At 38.5% G+C, this 22,320-nt stretch overlaps 1 protein-coding gene and 1 long non-coding RNA gene across 2 annotated transcripts in view; one reads left to right on the top strand and one right to left on the bottom strand.

Moving 5' to 3' along the window:
* LOC124863801 (inactive phospholipase C-like protein 2) overlaps window positions 1-22,320 on the bottom strand; it is an 85,813-nt gene that overhangs the window by 15,302 nt on the left and 48,191 nt on the right. The window contains exons 2-4 of the mRNA XM_047358299.1: window positions 14,864-17,350; window positions 9,544-9,747; window positions 3,048-3,123 (exon numbers count right to left, since the gene is read on the bottom strand). Coding sequence (XP_047214255.1) covers window positions 3,048-3,123; window positions 9,544-9,747; window positions 14,864-17,350 — 2,767 coding nt within the window. The remainder of the gene's footprint in view (window positions 1-3,047; window positions 3,124-9,543; window positions 9,748-14,863; window positions 17,351-22,320) is intronic.
* On the top strand, window positions 1,690-2,768 carry LOC124863803. The gene is made up of 3 exons (XR_007037201.1): window positions 1,690-1,769; window positions 1,879-1,952; window positions 2,599-2,768. It is a non-coding gene; the product is annotated as an uncharacterized LOC124863803 (long non-coding RNA).

Genomic DNA, 22,320 nt, shown 5'->3' with positions numbered 1-22,320 from the left:
GAAGCAGTGGACTGAGTCTGGAGTAGAAACATCCAGAGCCACCGTGCACAGGCGTGTGCAGGAAATGGGCTACAGGTGCCGCAATCCCCAGGTCAAGCCACTTTTGAACCAGAAATGGCGGCAGAAGCGCCTGACCTGGGCTACAGAGAAGCAGCACTGGACTGTTGCTCAGTGGTCCAAAGTACTTTTTTCGGATGAAAGCAAATTCTGCATGTCATTCAGAAATCAAGGTGCCAGAGTCTGGAGGAAGACTGGGGAGAAGGAAATGCCAAAATGCCAGAAGTCCAGTGTCAAGTACCCACAGTCAGTGATGGTCTGGGGTGCCGTATCAGCTGCTGGTGTTGGTCCACTGTGTTTTATCAAGGGCAGGGTCAATGCAGCTAGCTATCAGGAGATTTTGGAGCACTTCATGCTTCCATCTGCTGAAAAGCTTTATGGAGATGAAGATTTCATTTTTCAGCACGACCTGGCACCTGCTCACAGTGCCAAAACCACTGGTAAATGGTTTACTGACCATGGTATCACTGTGCTCAATTGGCCTGCCAACTCTCCTGACCTGAACCCCATAGAGAATCTGTGGGATATTGTGAAGAGAACGTTGAGAGACTCAAGACCCAACACTCTGGATGAGCTAAAGGCCGCTATCGAAGCATCCTGGGCCTCCATAAGACCTCAGCAGTGCCACAGGCTGATTGCCTCCATGCCACGCCGCATTGAAGCAGTCATTTCTGCAAAAGGATTCCCGACCAAGTATTGAGTGCATAACTGTACATGATTATTTGAAGGTTAACGTTTTTTGTATTAAAAACACTTTTCTTTTATTGGTCGGATGAAATATGCTAATTTTGTGAGATAGGAATTTTGGGTTTTCATGAGCTGTATGCCAAAATCATCCGTATTAAGACAATAAAAGACCTGAAATATTTCAGTTAGTGTTCAATGAATCTAAAATATATGAATGTTAAATTTTCATCATGACATTATGGAAAATAATGAACTTTATCACAATATGCTAATATTTTGAGAAGGACCTGTAAAACGCTAAATTTAGGGGCATTTGCTTCTTTTTGGGGTTCCTACACGTTTTCCATTCCAAAATGGCTTCTTTTCTAAAACGTTCTCAGTCGGCTTTAGCTTACTTTAAAAGTATAAATGCAAAACTTTACTTTGAATTCATGTTAAATATTTTTTTACAATGGCAAGTTTATAAAAATCAAACATGAAAAAACCATGGACAGAAATACATATGGATATTTGTCTTTACTCTTTTTATTTAGTTATCCAAACATGGAAAATACCTAAATAAAATTCCATACTTTCTAGAGCAAGTAGGAACCCAGTTCTTTTCAGCATTCCTTAATGTGCATTATACAAGAGAAAAGGAAGCTTTTTTTTTCTTTCCATCTCCTTGCCAAATTTATTGTTATCAAATTGGCAACAAATGTCTGAAAGCACTGATAAAAAGACACTGAAGGGATGTAAAATAGACATAATATTTGGAAAAGGCAATAGTTTGATTTGAGGCATGTGTGTCTGAACCAGCAGCACAGCAGAGAGAGTGGGCGATGGGGTGAGTGTTATGTTTGGCATGCTGCTGAGGCGCCTGAGGGCTGTCGCTGCTCCCCCTTTCCTTGGTGTATCATTCTTCTCACTTACATAAAAAGCTTGCAGCTCTGAATAGAAGAATGTCCAGATTTGTCCCTTAGTTGCACTAGAAGCATTAGTTTCATTGTCTTATAGTTGCATACAGGTTCTTTTACCTGACAGAGGTAAGAAGCTAAGCATTAGTATTGAGTAATAGAAACAGCTGTGAGCGTGGCTGTGTGGGGTTTAAGGTCTGCTTAACTCTGAAATCATCGTCTTTGAACATTCTTCCAGCTCTTGGCTGGGAAACCATGGAGCCAGGGTACAGCTCTGTGATTGAAGCCCCAGCATTCAGCCTACATCCCTGGGTAATTAGACAGCATGAATATTAGGTTAGCTTATTATGTTAAAGGGAGAAAAGCATATGCCTCCTTTTGTGTAATACTAGGGAGTAAATCTTGGCATATAGGAGCCTTAAAATTGCTCACTTGATTCATGATATTGGTCTGAAATGTGTAACTAAGCCCTAATTGTTATACACAAAACAATAAGCAGGGGAAGGGCATAAAATACAATTTGCCAGGTTTACACCAGCTCTATCAAAGCATATAACTGGCCGAGATCTGCAGTTCTTTGGTTGACTGTAGCAGCACAATGTGAGTTAGGAACATGCAAAATTAAGATGTCAGTGTTCCAGCTATGTGCTTCCATTTGGGGCTAGAAGTCAGGCAAATGAGGAGGAATTAGAGCGGAATCCAAAAGAAGCTGGTGAGGACAAGCCACAAGGATTTCCTGATTTGAAGCCGTTTCTGTAATGATCTTTTTAGATTTTATGGTTTTTGTCTTCTGTGGGGTTTCATCTTTGCCCAAAGATGCACTGATTAATGCTACTTTAACTCTGTCCTTTCCCTCCCTTTACCATACCTCCTCCCCCACTGCCTACAATGTCAAACTTTTTCATTTCTCTCCTACTTTCAAAGGATGTTTACACTTTCTGTCTTTTCTCCCCTGCAGCCCTTTGTCTGAGTGGCTCGCTGATTGTTTTCACCTGCTCACTGCCTATAACTACGCCGTGCTGACTCACTGATGATGGCCACTTCTACTGACAGCAGACACCGCTGTTGATGTTGACGGAGATGTTGCGGTGTAAGGGACGTCATGCCTAGTCTGCTAGGCAAGAGGCACACTCTCTGGATCTTATAGCAAGAGAATAAAAAGTTGCTTTCTCATGATATCAATGTAGAAAAAATAAAAATGTCTGTCAGTGAGAAAATTTGATTCATGTCCTTGAATAGTGAGTCAGTCTTATCACAGTGGCAGATAAACATAGTAAATTTTTTAAGTTCATGAGAAATAAGAAAGTTTTCAGGATTTTGCTCAACTCAAGCAGATGTTCAAACATATTCAATTTCCCTTTGTGAGGGATTTTTTAAAATTGAGCTGAATACTTTCATGCTACATACCTGCCCGTTGCGCTTGTGTGAGCTTGGAGTAAACAACATCAGCTGACTCAATCAGAGTTTTGCTGGTTTGGATCATCTGGAAGACAAAAAAAAGGACAAAGAGTTAATTTGCAGTGCATCTGAATGTCATTACAAGACAACCCTTCAGCTGAGCCGCAGCCAAGCTGTATACATAACGATAATAACCAGAGAAAAGTAATGTGAGGAAAAGACTACATGAAATGCTAGAAGGGCTAGTTTTTTCACACAAATTATTTCCAATTTGATCTTCTCATTAGCCAGAGCTTATGTAAGATTTGGGCTGAACTCTCTCAGATTCTAATTCTTAATGCTGGAGAAGCCTGCTGTCATTTCAATGTTTTTATTAGGCTGTAAAAAATGTAATTATATTTCATTAAGATTGCAATTAAGAAAAGCAGATGATTCTTAGCTCATTTCCAGCACAGGCAACAGAGAGTGTACTGTGTTTTTGTCAGGAAACCAAAGACAAATTCATGATTAGCCTGTGTGTAAACAGTGTGGGGGAGTCCCATAGCCTTAGAAATGGTTTTCTAACATGAGATGTCAATACCATTGTGTCTTATCTAGTCTACAATTTCTTTAGATCAATAATGTGTTGCTTTTTGAAAAGTTTTAGTCTACTTCATATTGTCATACACGTTCCTTTTAAGTAAAAAAAATCTTGTAGTAATCAAACCTGGCTGTGGCTAATTTAACAGAACTTGGCTCTCCAAAAACATGTGTTTAATTACAGGTAATTCACGATTTTACTAATGGCAAACTTGGTTTCGTACAGCTTTTTTTCCCTCAATGAATGGAATCACCATCTGAAAACTGTGAATTTGTATTTCCTCTGGCTATTTTCGAATGACATTGAAATTAGTTTAAGTATAGCAATTCAAAACAATCAGTTAACCTAAGAGTCATGTTTTGGACTGCGGTTTATACATAAAATACCCACGGGCAAAGCACGAAAACTCCATGCAGAAAGGCCTCAGGCCAGGATTCAAACAGCTGAAATAAGACTCCTACATTTTCCCTTGCTTACAAGAAAGACAAATCTGGCTGTTTGGCAACATTTACTGTTGCAACAAACTACAACCAATCTGGGTGTGGAAACTAAAGAGGCACCACCCTTCACTCATATTCAGGTAACCCTGTTTTAAAACTGCTATTGGCAAGCTTCTTAATGCAGGTTAGCAGTCTGTGCTGATTAACTTGTGTCACTCTTCAAACAGCAAATCAGCAAAACAGTTTAACACTGAGAAAATAAAAAAGTCCCCTTAAAAACTGCTGATAAATTTAGTTGGTTAGTGTTTTATTCAAAATGTTTCTTAAGTCTATATCAAAATAATAAATATACTGTATATATAGTATTTTTGCACATTTAATAATTAATATGTTTTATTATAGAAGCAGCTGCAGGGGTAACTGTTAGAATTAAAAACACAAAAGTAACAGTTGTTTAAAAATTATTTTGTAAATACCATGAATCTGTGGTATTTTTACTGAAGGTTAACCCACCATGAAAATCTCATACTTGCTCATTCCATTCCTACCTGTCACACTATTTAGAAAAGTATAATGAAATACGTTTAACGTATTATTGAGGTGTTGTTCTTGCCGAGTGATTTTTTACTCCCCAATCATTACCATTTTTAAGTTAACAAAACATGCAACTGATTTTGTCAGATTCTGACCACACGTACTAGCACATCTACGAAGGTAAACATGACAACATTTAACATCAGAGCAAAACTATGTTTGATGTGGTGCTGAGACATTATCTAACAGGGCTGATCAGGAGCAGCTGGAGGAGAGCACCAGCACAAAGAGGCAGGATAATTATGTTTTACTCTCCTGTGGGAGACAGAAAGTGGACTGCCATTCTGTTTGGATGAGTATATGCATGTACATGTCTTTTTCCAAGTAATCTTCTCATGGGAGATGGTTTAACTGCAGAGTGTTCCCATAATAGACAGCACACTTGCTGAAGAAATGACTGGAGACGAAACTGTTTAAATGCAAAACATGAAGACTATTTGTCCAACCCCATGAGTGTGGGCACAATAAAATGCATGCATATAGAAGAGTATTTCTGGAACCCAAACATTGTACTGAATTTGACAGAAACACAAAACAAAATTATTTCCTAAAAAGAATGCTGATTAGTACAACGACTATTTCTTTAACTACAGCTACCTGATGTTTTCTAATACAATATATTATCTGGGAAACTAGAAAAAGCAGAAATGTATTTTCTGTGTAGTTATAAAAACATGACAGCCAGCCCTAAGCACTGAAAACATATTAGCACTGATGTCTTGTTTTGCAAGACATTGTGACGTTCGCTGCCAACAACATACATGTGGGTTACTAAAGACTTCACACTGATATTCAACAGAAAATGGCCTGGAGTTGGCAAGCCACACAGCAGTGAAGTCATAGGCTTCACACACTGCACAGATACACACACATGCACATAGACTGGGCCCTCTGTTCTTGAGCAAGGGTGTGACAGCAGGAAGTGAGCACTTAGCTACCATGACCCTATCATCAAAGACAAAAACCATATGTGAATGAAGATACAGACAACCATTTATTAGATCCTTAGGTTGTTAATTCCGCTTTTGAAAGGCGAAGTCTTGTAGCACATTGTAATACAATATACAGTGTCGTAAAAAAGCTTTATTTTCACGTGAATGCCTTGAAGTTAAATATCTATATAGTGTGGTGTGCATTTGTATTCAGCCGCCCTGCCCACCACTTTGTAGACCACCTTACACTGCCGTTACAGCTATAAGTCTTTTGTTGTCATTACACCAGCTTTTCACAGATGCATTAACATTTTAATTCAATGGAGAGCATCTGTAAACATCCACTTTCAAGTTTTTCCACAGACTTAATCCGACACATGAATTTTGATCTAAACCAATACCTTGCAGCTCCGACTATATGTTTTGTGTTATTGTCCTGCTGGAAGGTACACCTCCACTGCAACAAGTTTTCTTCCAGGAATATCCTGAGTTTAATTCCAGCCCATCTTCTAATTAACTCTGATCATCTTTACTGTGCCTGCAAAAAAAGCATCCCTATAGCATGATGCTGCCATACTGCCTGCATATGCAAGCCACACTTGTAAAGAAACAATCCAAGTCACAATTATAAAGAGATGTGGTACTAACCTGACAAATTGTAAAAAAAAGTTTAAAACTGTGTGTATATTTTGAGACAAACTGTATAAAACGATTGATACTGGGAAGCAAACTGAGATTTGAAACAACTAACAATATGTTGTTTGACAGACAGTTTATTAAAATATTTTTTGAACAGCTGTTATGGTTGCCAAAATGCTCATATAGCTCATTTGTTGTATGTCATTTAAACAGTTTGTTTATGTACTGCTTTAAAGGCTAAAGATAAAACTAAAATAATCATTAAAAAGCAGTAGTGATCTCTTTGTGGAAATGTGTGTGTGTGCGGTTCACAAGTGAAACATAAAGGCTGCAACCTTACAAAAGACTCCCTTCCCCAGCTTCCAAAAAAATAAATAAATAAAAAAGCAAAGGTGTAAAACAGCAGGTGATCACTAATATTAGACTCTTTCAAATCTATTTGCGTTGCTCATATGTCAACTTGTGAAAAATACTGAGGTCTTCTAAGAAAGGAAGCAGAAGGAAAAGCGCTTTTACTCAATAAGCAGCTGCATCTTGACAGCTTGACAGGTCAATTACTGCAGGTGGTTTTATGTCATGTCTGGTAGCTTTGACTCATCCAGCTGTGTGAATGTTTCAATCATATGCCTAAAAATCAGCATACGAAGCTATTTATTTACCTGCACTTTGTCTTTACCTAAACAGATATTAAAATGATTAAGACTATAATACTGATTTACAATAGCGTCATAAAGTAAGATGCATTTAGAAGTTTGCGTTTATTTGTGTGTGCTGATTGTGATGTTTTAAAAAATATTGATTTAATGTGCCCTAATGGTGGGGTAGGTCTGACTCAGGTATATAGTCAGGATGAACCCAAACAAGTATTAAAAAAAATCAAACCGACTATTTACCGGTGGGGTTAGTTTTCTCATTCTGCAACATCAAACTTTAATGTATTCTTCAAAATAACAGATGAATAAAATGATCTAAAAATCAAGCTGACAGACTGTGCACACCTAACAATGTATGACAGTCTGCACGTCACTCATGTTAAAGAGTGATACCCACAGAGCTGTCCTATGCATCAGCATATGGTGCACCACTCAGTGTGAAACACACTGTGCATATTTACATCAAAATAGAAGCAGAAGTGAATCTGTCTGGTGTGTGGAGCAGTCTGTGGACTCCTACATGTGCACAGTGCACATGCACAGGAGTTTAGCAGAGGAAGATGGCTCAGATGTGAAAGAGCAGATTTTATTGCAAAAAGTCAAAAATATAAAATTTATTGCAGAATCAGCTTCTGGTTAGGCTAAAAGTTGATGGTGATTGATTACTGATTGGTGACTTTTTGTTTTTTACGCTTTTGTGTTACCACTTTTACTTAGTAAAACTCTGAATGTCTTATTCCAATAAAATACATTTTGCTAAACACCTACAAACAGTCCAACAAAACACACAGAGTGACTCAAAGCTCAACTTCAAGGACTCTCTTTAAAAATGTCCAGTATGCATTTTAATTTTTTGTCCAGTTTTTTATAGGCAGTGTTCAATTCAATTCAATTCAATTCAAAAATACTTTATTAATCCCAAAGGGAAATTAAATGTTGTTGTAGCTCATATTATGAAGGTTTCCTCAAAGAGCCGTTGTAGATGCTGATGTCTGTGAGCAGGAAGGATCTCCTGTAGCGCTCCGTCTTACTGCAGATCTGTAGTTGTGCTATGCCTTATGAACAGAATGTTCTCAAATCAGTTTGCACACATAAAACTAAATAAATAAATGTTTAAAGTTCAGCATATAAACAATGTGAACAATTGCTTTTATGAAATAAAGTCTTTAGTAAAATATACATGTAAAACCAGATGTTCACATACACTGTATAAAAAGACACATAACCAATTTTTCCTACTGTCTGACAATAAATCAAACTAAGTTTTGTTTGTTTTAGTTCTGTTCATATTACTAAGTGTACATCTCTGCTAAATGCCAGAATAATCAGAAACGTTTTTGGAAAGGTTTGTAAACTTTCTTAAAGTGTCCACAGAACATGTCATGTCATATGTCATTAACTAAGGTATTTGCCCCTAGTTGCAAACTGTAATCTGGCTTTTTATGTTGCTTTTGAAATAATAGCTTCTTCATCGCTGAGTGGCCTTTCAGCCTATGTTGGTTCAGCTATAGGTCTTTAACTGACCTAAAAAGGGAAAAGGTTTAGTCTGATTTTAAAAAAATGTGTCTTTTTATACAGGGTTTGGTTTTAACTGTAAATAATGACAATGCATCGATTAGCAAATTCATTGTGTCATCGCATAACATTTTTCACCAGGCATTTGCTTATTTAGACTGTATTCTATGTGGCCAATCTCTAATAAAAACTGCTGTCTTTAAAAACTTTTCTTGTTTTAGTTGTCACAAGTTAAAACAAGTTTTAAATTTTGAAAGAACATTTGCCTATTAAGACTACATTCTTATTTGTGGTCACCCTTAAAGCACTACAAGTTATGTGTTCCTCTTGGATAAAATCCTCATTCAACACGTCAGCAGACAAAACCAATGCTATTATTTCTGCTGTACTTAATTCTTAGGATGCTCAGACAGCAAAGTTAGATGTGAATGCTTCAGACTACATAGTCATTCCTCTGTTTTTTTCTGCTGTACATGGTAAACCTCAGTCCATGCTTGCATCAGATTGCCGTGCAGTAACAACAGAAACTAGTTGCAATTTAGATGGTTAGGACCCAAGCTCTCAGTTTATATAATTACTTTTAAAATGAAAAGGAAGGTCTTATAGTCAGGTTTAGAGGAAGAAGTGAGGCATAAACAATCAATAGCTCCACAGGTGTGTGTAGCAGTCTGAACCCTGCATGGATATGCACACACACTCACATACATACAAAAACACAGCAGTCACCAAGCTCTCACCTTTAAGGGCACATTTTACAACTGTTTTCTGCAGGACGGTAAGGTTTGTCCAAAGAAATTTGAAGTTTACAAGTTTTATTTATTCTCATTCTCACTGTTTAAAGTCACCAGGGAGAACTGGACTCTGATCAGTTTGATTAAGTAAAAACATCAATGTTATCCACTAAACATCACTTGTGGACCTCATTGTGCATAACAATGTTCCTAGGTAAATTCTGTGTTAACCTTGGATTTCAAATAAAAAAGGTCACCTTTCTAATAAGGTAAAAAACAGAATACTTTCTTAATAGAAAATTATCAATTTATACCTTAATTTACACCTTAATTTCTGTTTCCTTTAAATGTTTTCCTCTTGAATAATAAAGGGAGACAGAAGTTTTATATCTAGCAAAGTCTGTTTGTCATGATAGTTTACCATGTCATAGGCATTTAGCACTTTGCGCAGAAGCTCAGGCACAGGACCGTGTGCTTCCATGATGGGGTAGGTCTCACTCAGGTCCACTGTCACCTTCAGTGATCGTTCACTGTTTATCAGCCACATAGATACAGTCAGGATGCACTGCTTCATGTTGGCGGCAGGAGTCAGCCCACAGAGCTCCGTAAAGGACACCATGGCATTCTAGTGAAGAAATAAATTAAAATGCAAAAGTTAAAGACATATTTGGTTATTAGCAAGCAAAAACAGTCCTGTAATAATTAGGTAAAATTTAGTGAAGCATATTTGTATTAAATATATTTTACTGTACAGCACCAGCATTTTCAGCTTTTTGTAAGTTGGTTTCTGCATTGAACTACTGATCTGTTACATACAGTGTTAGGGAGACAGTTATATGACATAAAAATACCATAATTTGTTTGTTAAAAATGAGTTTAAATGATATTTACTATTTATACTTTTTGATGTTTTTTATTAATAAAACACAACACCTTTATTTTTCTGAATTTCTGAAACATTCCAAAATAATACATACAGTTAATAAATACCAGACATTTTGAAGCTAATCCCTCTGTTATCACATTTTAACTTGAAGGTATAATTAAAAAGTTAGTTTTTTTTTAGAGTCGCACACTGACTGAACTGAGACCTATTTTTTGGTTATTTCTGCTGTTATTTGCAAACCATGAAACCAGAACCAGAGATTTTCTCCTATAAAATGTGTCATAAAATCATGAAAAACAACCAAAAGCTCAACAAATTTGGATATACAGGTCCTTCTCAAAATATTAGCATATTGTGATAAAGTTCATTATTTTCCATAATGTAATGATGAAAATTTAACATTCCTATATTTTAGACTCATTGCACACTAACTGAAATATTTCAGGTCTTTTATTGTCTTAATACGGATGATTGTGGCATACAGCTCATGAAAACCCAAAATTCCTATCTCACAAAATTAGCATATCATTAAAAGGGTCTCTAAACGAGCTATGAACCTAATCATCTGAATCAACGAGTTAACTCTAAACACCTGCAAAAGATTCCTGAGGCCTTTAAAACTCCCAGCCTGGTTCATCACTCAAAACCTGCTGGTGTTGGTCCACTGTATTTTATCAAGGGCAGGGTCAATGCAGCTAGCTATCAGGAGATTTTGGAGCACTTCATGCTTCCATCTGCTGAAAAGCTTTATGGAGATGAAGATTTCATTTTTCAGCACGACCTGGCACCTGCTCACAGTGCCAAAACCACTGGTAAATGGTTTACTGACCATGGTATCACTGTGCTCAATTGGCCTGCCAACTCTCCTGACCTGAACCCCATAGAGAATCTGTGGGATATTGTGAAGAGAACGTTGAGAGACTCAAGACCCAACACTCTGGATGAGCTAAAGGCCGCTATCGAAGCATCCTGGGCCTCCATAAGACCTCAGCAGTGCCACAGGCTGATTGCCTCCATGCCACGCCGCATTGAAGCAGTCATTTCTGCAAAAGGATTCCCGACCAAGTATTGAGTGCATAACTGTACATGATTATTTGAAGGTTGACGTTTTTTGTATTAAAAACACTTTTCTTTTATTGGTCGGATGAAATATGCTAATTTTGTGAGATAGGAATTTTGGGTTTTCATGAGCTGTATGCCAAAATCATCCGTATTAAGACAATAAAAGACCTGAAATATTTCAGTTAGTGTGCAATGAATCTAAAATATATGAATGTTAAATTTTTATCATTACATTATGGAAAATAATGAACTTTATCACAATATGCTAATATTTTGAGAAGGACCTGTAGGGCCAGGTCAATTTTGCTCTTATTAAATGAAATTATGATATAAAAAACTGCCTTTTGGTTTTACTCAGGTTATACTTGTCTAATCTGAAACATTTATTGTTCTGAATGAGTATACTTTTTCTTTCCTGTTCTTTGCCCAAGGAACTTGGCCTTGAATTATTACAATCACTAGTCTTCATTGTTGAGGTATTTTAAAAAGCACAATAAAATCTAAAACAAACTACCTTATACTACCTTCCCTAATATTTTCAAAGGCTCGATAATAATATCATATGGCTATATGCTGAAGAAACATTGTGGTGATTAGTTGACCAATATTAATTTCCCTAGCAATACCAATCCACTGGGCACACGGCAGTGCCACAATCCAAAACAATCCTCTAGCTTTTATGCATGAGATCTTTAAATAGCTGTTTTTCTAAGATCTTGCAAAGACAAGCTGTGCTCTTGGTATTGCTAGCATAAAACCAGGAACAACCAGTACACTGCATGGCCAACAAAAAAGTCGCCACCTGGATTTAATTAAGCAAATAGGTATGAGCCTCCCATTATGGAAAATAATGAACTTTATCACAATATGCTAATATTTTGAGAAGGACCTGTATGTAGTGTGAATTTACTTAATGCAATCAGACAGCATTCAAAAGTTATATATTACAATTACTGCTTGCCACTTGTAGTTGTTCATCAACTTCACAGAAACCATCAATTTAATCTGTTACATCTTGAGACAAAAGCATTTTGTTATATGTAGGCAGCAGACTTGAGTAGCAGAATGCTCAAAGATTCATGTGAACTGAATGCCCCAGGCCTCCCTCTCTTTCTCTGTTTAACTCATCAAAATCCTTCTGCCAACGTACTTTTCAACCCACATTTGCTGCAACCCTTTGATTCAAAGTCTCCACTGCAACTGCCAGCATGGGAATCTGGCAACCAAACTATTGCCTAGACAGCAGAAAAAAGACAGAGGGGAAAACTACACAACATTTATATTACGCTAGTGATAGGGACATAAAAGGGGGAACTATAGTGCTGTGAAAAATTATTTACTACCTTACTGAAGTCTTCTGCTTTTGCTTTCAGATTGTCAAAAAAAGTTTTAGTATCAAAGAAAACTAGGCTAAATATAAATAACTTTGTATGATTTTACTTTTTAGCGATGATAGGTGTTTGCAAAACTAGTAAACAGATTTTTGCATTGCAGTGGAGGAATTTGGACCAACTTCTCTTTATAGAATCTTTTTAATTTAGCCACAATGGAAGGCTTTCCAGCATGAACTCTGAAACTATACCACAGCTTCTAAATTGATGTCCGTACCATAGCCACTTTACTGCGACTCAGGATTTTTTACTGTGCCCCAGTAATCGCATACCAGGAACTTCAGGGGCAGATTAGCAGATCTGTCCATCCTGGAAATGTCGGGGATTGTCCCCAACAGCAAAAAAGCTGTGAATGTGGACGTGTATGCTGCAAAGCAACACAATGGCACAGTTTGACCTATCTGTGTGCATGCCGGCACAGGTGGATGCAGAGCAAGACTGACGTTTGCTTAAAACCCTGACTGAGAATGAGGCTGCAGAGACCATAAGTTACAGCAATAAGCACTGAACTCCTCAAACTGAAAGCTGAGACTTGTTTTGTCCCTCTGCTCTGCTGTTGTTCACAAGTGTTTTTTCCATCTGCTGGAAATGGCACTCAGTGTGGTCTGTCTTACAGAATGATAGATGTCAGTGACTTTGAGTCCCATCTGTTGTTGAATTTCTTTAGATCGGGGCTTAATATATTGTTGCTTTTAGAGATCTTTTCATTGACTATGTTGTCGAACAGGTCATATTTGGTGATTTTTTTATTTCCAGGCCTGACAGAAATCAGGCATAGGTGAGGCTAGTGAAATTGAAATCCACTTTCCAAAAAATACGGTGAATCAAAAACAAGAAAAAAATGTGTACAAGTACAAGAACTTTTTTACAGCACTGGATAGTGCCAGATTCATAGCTGACTACTGTTGTATAAGCCAATTAGTCTATTCTCCCAGGCATGTGTCTCTCTGTGCTTGACCTACCGGACTGCTGAAAAATTCTCCTACCTTTAAGGATGTGCTGTTGCTGTTAGGCACAGCCTTCTTGAAGACAAAGAGAGTGGCCGGGGGACAGAAGATCTGTATGCAGAGCCTCAAACTCAGTTAACGCCTCGGACCACTGGACACAGCTCTGGATTAATACAGTACTTCATGCCTTTGAATTAAAACTCGTGTGGTTTTGTGAGAGCGTGTGATCCGTAAGCACGTCTACCTGCCGGTGTTTATATATCCGTGTGCGCTGAGCTAAAGTTATCACAGAGCTTTAGTATAATTCCGTGCGTGTGTGTCTCTGACTACATGCATAAATGTTTTTAGATAATTATTGTGCAATAAAAGCTATTCTGTTTCCAATTCACAATGTTACAAAACCCAATGAAAGGCTTGTGTTTTTAATTACTCCCTTCCCCCTCTTTATTCCTCCTCCAACATTCCCCAAATGAGAGCTCCGTGTCCAGTTACAGAGCTGCTTTTGTTTCTGGGTGCCCAGCTCTGTAGTCTTTTTTTTTTTTTTTGCTTTTGTCTCTGCATCTCTCACTCCTCCCATGCTAACAGCACTAATGTGACAAGGATGGCTGGCGCAGAGATGTTTCAGCAAACAAAAATGAAATTCGAGCTTGGCGTCACTCTAAAGGCTCCATTCACATTTTCATTGGCTTCACAGGAAATCTTTAGCTCCTACTGAAACAACTAATCTTCTTCCTTGATCCACGTATAAAACAGAGAGACCAAACACGTATCTTTATTTGTCAGTGTTATAGTATCTACTAGATAGTATAGTTTCAACCCTGTTCTGACCTACAGCAACCAGCAACTGTTGATTTTTTCATCTTTTCTCTTGTAATTGCTCAGTGTTCACTGCTTGTTCAAGGCACCAGAAAGATAGAGTAAAATAATAATATTTTAATGGCAGTGCTACCATAAAAGCTGTGGAATCCTCATATAAACAAAAGGGGTTAACAGAAAGTTACAATGAATTCAGTTTTACAAAATGCAGGAGCTTCAGAATAAAATGCCAATGAAATTCAAGGTTCAGCTTCAATGAAGATTTGTCATTGTTTATTCTTTATAATGGTAGATATCTACAGTATACATATTACTGTAAAATTCATGCATTTTATTTTCATCCAGAGTATAAAGTAACCATACAGATAACCCGCCTATTGTCTGATGTTATCTGTACGCAACAGCAAATTTTCTGTTGCCTTCAGAAATTTGTTCTTGAAATAATGAGATAAATTAAGGGATAAGGGGAGGTATAGTGGCAGGAAAGTGGCTTGCAATATCTATCTATTACATTATTTTCTTAGTTTGCAAGATTACAAATGATCCAAAAGAATGTAATGCAACACAGTGCACAACAGTAAATAAAGAGGTATTAGTATTGCAGTGATTTAGAGATATTTTAGGTAGGCACTTTCTTACCTGCACATTTTCTCTGAGGTCCGTTGCCTCCCTGAGGGGCTGGGTAGAAGCTCTGAAGAGTTCATCCACTACTTTGATTCCTGTGGTTTTGGTGGTGGTATACTCCCGAGCCTTTCTACCTTTCTTCACAGATAGACCCCTTTTATGTGCCTTTCCTCCACCACGTCTGTTGGTGATGGCCACATGAACAAACAGAGTGGTGTTGGGCAGGAACTCTCCCATGAGAGACTGCAGAGGGACATGTCGATAGCCTGGCTGTAGGCACTCAAACGGGATGGTGTACTGACCAATGAACTCATCCCCAATGTAGTCGTCATCCAGAACCACAAAGCGTAAAACTGCAAGTTCTGGTAAATTAATCTGGAACTCAAAACTTTCATCAAAAATAGGATTATCTCCATTTTGAGAAACTGTTTTGGTTCTTTGTTCTGCACAATCTGCTGGTATGCCATGGATCTCTACATATATGTAAGGCTCAACCACATCACCCTTAGCAGCAGAGCCCCGAGGCTTTGGAAGATTCTGCCCACTGATGACTTTGATGTGAAGAAGTTGTGCAGACACTCCTGGTAGGGAGTCTCGAGCATTGGCACTGAAGTAGGACACCTCCTCCCTCATAATCGCAGGCCGCAAAACATATCCGCAGTTTCCATTCTGCCTGAACCAACCAAGGTTAAGGTCCATCATCAAGCCTGGTGTCTGGTAGTTCATTGCCACAATCTGGCAACCGCATTTCCAGAAATCTTGGGGATTCATATTGCTGGCATCAATCCTCAGAGATGTGGGACAAATCCTGGAGAGGAAGCGCTTGTTATAACAGACAAATTCCTCTGGAAATTCATTGGCAAATCTGTTGGCATCTACCTCATTGAAGGAACATATCTCCCAGTATTTTTGCTCCCTCTTAGAAAGTCCAAAGTCCCTGAACTGTACTGACTTGCAGAGACATACAAGCTCAGAAAGCTCCCTGCACAGCCTGAGTCTTTTGCAGCCCAAACCATTCAGTTGGTCCTTTTCATCAGCTCCAACTCGGCGGGACATTTCCAGGCCTTCCTCCTCATCTGTTACATTGCCCTCATAATCAGTGCAGCTGGGTGGCAATTTTTTACTCTTGAGGAGTATTTTGCCTTTAAGTTTTTCAGGTGACGGTAGGTAGTTTTCTTCTTTGTTGGGTGGTTCAGCATACAGCTTGTCCCCAAGGATTTTCTTCAGGTGTTGAGCCATGACCCTCTGCTGGGGGATACAGCAATGGGTCACCAAGCACAGAATAAGAGGATACTCAGAGCTTTCAAAAGCATACTGGTTTATAATATCCAGAACTTTAGAGAAAGCAAGCTGGGAGGCCACAGAGCTTCCAACATATACCACTGGTTCATTATCAGGGCCATCCCAAACTATGACCTCAATACTTCGACACCCCATCCTCAGACCTCGGATGTAGCTGCTGATGTCTGATGAACCCCAGAAATGGTCATCGAAAAGGGAGGCATTATGGGAGGAATTAATATAGTAATGAGAGAGAGGCTGAGTCATATCCTGGCACACCTTTTTGTGCTGAGGGTCGAAAATGTGGCATTCAGAGGACACGAGGTAGTGTGTGAAACCATCAATGGAGAGGTAGCCCCTTTCTCTGCCCTTGGCAGATGGCTCAAATTTCTGAACAATATCCCTGCACATGTCCTCCGTTACTCCCTCCACACCCTGCTCCACCTCAACAAATAGCATTAGATCTTTACTGTCCAGATACTCTTTATTACTAGAGAACTGTACCAGCAGAAAAAAAATCTCAGGCCGTGTGCAGAGCTCACAATAGACCTCCACAAAAGTGTCCAAATTAATTGCCTCTCCATATTGGTCTTTAGCTTTCTGTAATTCCTTGAACTTCAGCTCTATCCTGGACTCTTTCATTCCAGGATTAAGCCCCTTGATTATCTGGGTCACTCTGAATAGGTCTATATGTCCTCCCTTTTCCATATCTGCTAGTTCAAACACTGAACCAATCCAAGATGTTCTTAAGCTTGGTTGACAGGGTTCTGCTATGTCCACAGGGTGGCGACCATAGGACACCAGATATCTTAGACCCATCACCCATGTGCTGACAATATCAGCTGTACTGGCTACCAAATCTAAACTCTCATAGTTATCTCCATAGATGATTGAGAAGGCGCACTCATCAGGGAACTGATCTGAGAGACCATTGCTGCGCAGAACTGGAGTTTTCTTCCCCAAACGAACTTCCTTGATGCTCTTGATTTCCAGTTTGGCCTTCTCTGAATCCTTTTTGGATGGCTCCCATCTGAGCCAGTGCATATCTGGATCTAGCAGGAAATAGCGGTTGTACATGCGTGAGTTGGAGCGCACCTTCTTCATCTCGCAACCCTCCAACATAAAGGCCATGCAAGCAGCGGTGCTGTTGATCTTACGGTCACTTGGCATAGAACTGAAGGACACAGTTTTCTTCCTGACCTGCTTCTGTTTGGAGCCATCCTGCAAAACAAATGGGGTGGGAGAAGGTAGAGAAAAGTTTGTTGGTTACAAGCCAGGTTTAATTTTGTTATCAGCATTAATTAAAAAAGAGAAAAGCAGGAATTTTATTGTCTTAATTAGAGAGAAACTTTAAGTTTTACACCACATTCACGTGCTTAATACTGGCAAATTTCCTCTTTCAGGCTTTTCATAAAGTGTTTTCAGGAGGGTTAAAATTTGTGATGCCCTGTACATATGACAAAATTAGATTTTAAGAGGCTGCCATTCAGTTCTTGATGTTAACTTCGTAGGATAATCAGTTGTTTCTTTTATCTCACTAGCAGTGAAACAACATGCTTTTATTCACTTCATTACTAGCTGTGGGTGGGCACCATGCAGGGTCTTATTTGATATCCTACTGTGAAAACAGATTAAAAGTTTTAATTTGTATCATACATATAACCCACCAAACATTTAGGTGAAACTATTTCCCTAAATGTTTGGTGTGACATAACCCTTTCAAAAGTCCCACGTTTTGCAGACATTATACACTCTGAACAAAACTGTTGCAGAATGCCTTCATTGTGACATTAGACAGAGCAGTGCTTGATGTCATCAGAAGGGGACAACATCTGGGATCTCTCTGATGCTAACTCAGAGAGTTAGAAAATTATCTAAAAGTCATTTACAGCTCCAGCATTTTTTGCCTTTATGCACCTGTCATAAAATTCACCTTATCTGTTTAGCAAAAGATTACGTTTGCTGCCGTGCTGCTATAATCTAAATATATATGCATATATATTAAAAATATAAATAAATAAAAATCTTCACCGAGAGCAATGTGTATCAGAGTTATATTCCTTGTTTGACTGATTCTGATATAAATATAGTTTGTAACAGTTGTCCTATTCTAATGTTAAAGAGAAAGTAATTTTTTTTCAATTGGGTTACATATGAAGAAATATAAGGACATAGTAACATTTATCAGGGTTTCCTTGAGCATTTAAACCTAAACATATACTTAGAACACCCATGAGATTCACACATTATTCATTACATAAACATGATGTCAAAATGGTCAGTCCCAAAAAAGATAACCCCTTTTAGCAGTAATAACTCTCAGCAGTGATTTTTTCCTGACTTTATCAATCTCTTAAATTGTTGTGAAAGGAACTCTGGCCCACTAGTCCAACAATGCTTCATTGTTATATGCACAGCTCTACTTAGGTTGTATCACAGCATTATTATCGTAGAGGTCTTGACCTAGACTGGGCCACCACAACTGTTTGCTGGAGTTCTTTGCTACAAGACCAGTAAACTGCAAAGACTGCTCCTTTAATCGAGGTGATTAGCCCGAAGATGATCAGTTATTCAAATGCTTTTGATTGCCAGCACCTGTCTGGTTCTTTCCTTCTAAATCTTATGGAAGTAACAAGGGTGTACTGAGTTTTTTGTCACACAACTTCTTCATTTTGGGTTCGACTTTGTTTAATAATGACAGTGTGGAATCTGTTGTTTGTTTATGTTTGTATGTTAGAAGTTAGATTTAAATAATTTCAGAACCTGGCATGGACCAAAACATTTTTATTATGTCCTGATTTAAAAAAAAAGGAATTGAGACAGTTTGTCCCTTGAAAACAAATACTTTAGAACTGTATACTCACTGTAATGAGTGGGAAATAGGTTTTCAAGCTTAATTCAAGTCGCAATGGTCTTGTTTCACAAGTGTAGTTTAGGAATTTCATTTAGCCTTTTACAGCAAATAAGATTTGTTTATGAAATATTCATCCTCCAGCCAGGCTTACAAAAATACATTTCTTGCCAGCTAGCTTCAAAGACAAGGCATGTTTTGCTCCATTTCTATTCAGCCTTTAAAACCAAAAGCAAAAGAAGCAGAGTAAATGACATCTACACCACCTGCACTGGCATGGCTGAAGGTTTTGCAGCTTTCAGGTTTGCTCGCCTAGCTGGCAGAAAACAAACTGTGCTGTCCCAATTCCACACAAGGCTGTAGTTTCCTAGATAGCCAGAATTCAGATGGCCTAATTTGAGATTTCTAAACTGGGTTGTCTGAGTAATACATAACTGAGAGGACCACACAATAAAAATCTAACTCGGGAAGATTTTAGACAAGAAACTTTAATGCTACCATGGGTGAAGGAGAAAATATTAGTATTCCCGAAACTTTCTTTTAGATAAAAAAGCCTAAAACACAAGGTATTTCTAGTTGCCCTGGTTTTGTGATTTAAAAAAAAACTTTTTTAAGGAAAGTTAGGAAAGAGCAGAGTGCCTGAGGGCTTCCCCTGTCCTCTATTCAGGTGAGCAACTGCCTGCCCACATCTGATGGATTTCCATTGAACAAAGTCTAACTGTACCCACAGTGTGACCACAGAAAAATCTTCAGAACAGCCTGGAAATCCATCACAATTTATGAGCTCCAGGGCTGAGGAAAAGGTGTAATAATCACTCTTTGGATTTGTCTGTTTTACCATCTTCCTCTCTATTCCCTCTTTGCCACCAATCACTAAAAGTTCATTATCTTTAATTCACAATAAAAAAAACACCTTTTCTTAGATCTTCTACTTGCACAGTTGAGATATTTTGGCATGCACTTGTTTTGTGAGCTTGTGCCAAGAGCTGCATGCATATGGTAATGCAAGTACTCTTGCCAAGTCTAAGGGGGCAAGGATCATGAAAAAACTAATTCCAAGTCTTTTACAAAGGTAATTTAGGAGCAATGTTTTTTAGGGAGCCACTTTTACAGAAGCAACTTAAATTCAAGATAGGAGACAGCAAGAAGGTGCACAAGAACAAGCTGGGGAACAAGCTCCAGCAAAACAATATCAAAGATATGTGGTCAGGGATAAAGAAGGTCACAGGCTTCATGCAGAAGAAAGATGGATGTCTGGACAGAGCCAGTGAACTAAACACATTCTTCAACAGGTTCAGTTCAGAAACAAGCTCAGCATCACAGCCAAACAGAAATCCCACCCTCCTTTGACCCACAGCTTTTTTGTCACACCTCAAATGTTTTGTCTTCCACCTCAGCCATGGACCGATTTGTCCATGGCTACGTGTTTGTCTTCAACCAAATTAGAAGGTGATGATGCCCTCTTTGACTCCCCCTTCCACCAGTGTGTCTCAATAAATAATGTGAAGAGGCAACTGGAAAGACTAAACCAGAATAAGGCTGCAGGTCCAGATCATGTCAGTCCTAGAGTCCTGAAGGGCTATGCAAAGCAGCTCTGTGGGATTCTGCAGCACCTCTTCAACCTTATCCTGGCCCAGAGGAAGGTTCCAGTGTTGTGGAAGACCTCCTGTTCCAGTACCAAAGAAAACTCACCCATCAGTCCTCAGTAACTATAGACCTGTTGCCCTGACATATCCCAAATCATGAAGGTCCTAGAGAGACTCCTGTTGGCCCACCTGAGTAAGCAAAAAGTAAACCATCAGGACCTCCTTCAGTTTGCTTATCACTGTGGAGTTGGAGTTGAAGATGCCATCATACACCTGCTTCAACAAACCCACTGTACCAATACCTTTCTCTTTGCTATGTTCTTGTTTTCTCCAAAACAAAAGCTCAAGAAGAGCTAACATTTTTATTGAATACATTTGTATTTTTGCACCTACATTTAACAGGTAGAACACAAACCAAAGAGTTTGTTTTTTCCAGAAGTTGAATGCTCAACCAACAAGATAAGTATTCACACTGACAAGGAAATTGAAAATAAACAAAACGAGACTAAAATAATGAATCAACCCTAATTATTTACAGGTGTTCTCTTAAAACGCATTGAGGTAACACCAGACCAAAGGCTGCCAAGATGATTAAGGTGGGGTTTTTTTTTCATTAACATTCAGCAACAATTAGCTGGGCAGATAGACCGGACAACATGCTGTTGCTATCTTCCCTTCAATCAAAGCCTATCCAGCTTTCTGTGGGTGTGACCGGAATAATTTTGTACAAATTTAAACCAATGTTTCTCATTAAGTTTCTGTATATATTGCAGTCTTATCTTTTTAGGTAAAGTTTACATCTAGATATTGGCTAAGAAAGTCTAAGATGTCATGCTTGTTGTCCCTCAAAAAGATATAAAAAATATTTTATTTAATTATTTCAAATTCTTAATAAATCTGACCACAAATGGGAGGTTTCATAAATAAAGAGAGTATTGTGTTCAGGATGTTAGTTTTTAACCACACATAATTTTCCAAATAGATCAAAACATTGTTTTTGATCCCATCTGCCATGTTAGTTGTGTCCACTACATTGCTTGTGAGAAACCATAGAGGGGATGGGACTTCTAATGGCGTTCTTTCTACAATTTAATAATCTTGCCACCCTCCAATGAAGGCAAGATGTGTGGAGATTCTCCCACCAAAGCTGTGGATCTTGCAGCATCCTCAAAGTTACCATAGGCCTTTTAGATGGTCTATTTGCTGGGTCAGGTTAGGTGGAAAGCCTTGGTTTAATGGGTTTGCATATTGTTTTCATTTTCAGTACTCCAGAAGGTGTTCAAAGCTTAGGATATTGATTTATAACTTGACTCTGGTTTAGTCCTCTCTCCTATCTACTGTGTTCATGATACTGCATGTACACATGTACACATCTATGTGCATCCATATGTGACTGTATATGCACATTGATCAGATTTTTACCTGTAACATTTTTCAGATAATTCATCTGATAAACATGTCACTATTTTAATTTACGCTTGTATGCTTTGGACTGCTGCTGCTGAACAGCAGTGATGTGGCGGTATTTTAGCAATGATTCACACCTCCCCCATTCTCTTCCCTGTAGGGTCAGTGGCACCTCTTGCTGGGGTCAACCACTTCCTGATGCAGAGGTCAGCATGCGTACGGTTGGACACAAGGCCTACTCTGAGCTCCCCAAAATCATCTGAAGCATAATCCCCTTTTATTTTTCCTTGTCACTGTTGTCACACCCTGACACCATAGGATGACACATGGAGCTTGACTCCTGGGAG

Source organism: Girardinichthys multiradiatus, chromosome Y, assembly GCF_021462225.1.
Source record: "Girardinichthys multiradiatus isolate DD_20200921_A chromosome Y, DD_fGirMul_XY1, whole genome shotgun sequence".
Taxonomy (NCBI): Eukaryota; Metazoa; Chordata; class Actinopteri; order Cyprinodontiformes; family Goodeidae; genus Girardinichthys; species Girardinichthys multiradiatus.
This window is presented reverse-complemented; position numbering and strand designations above follow the sequence as displayed.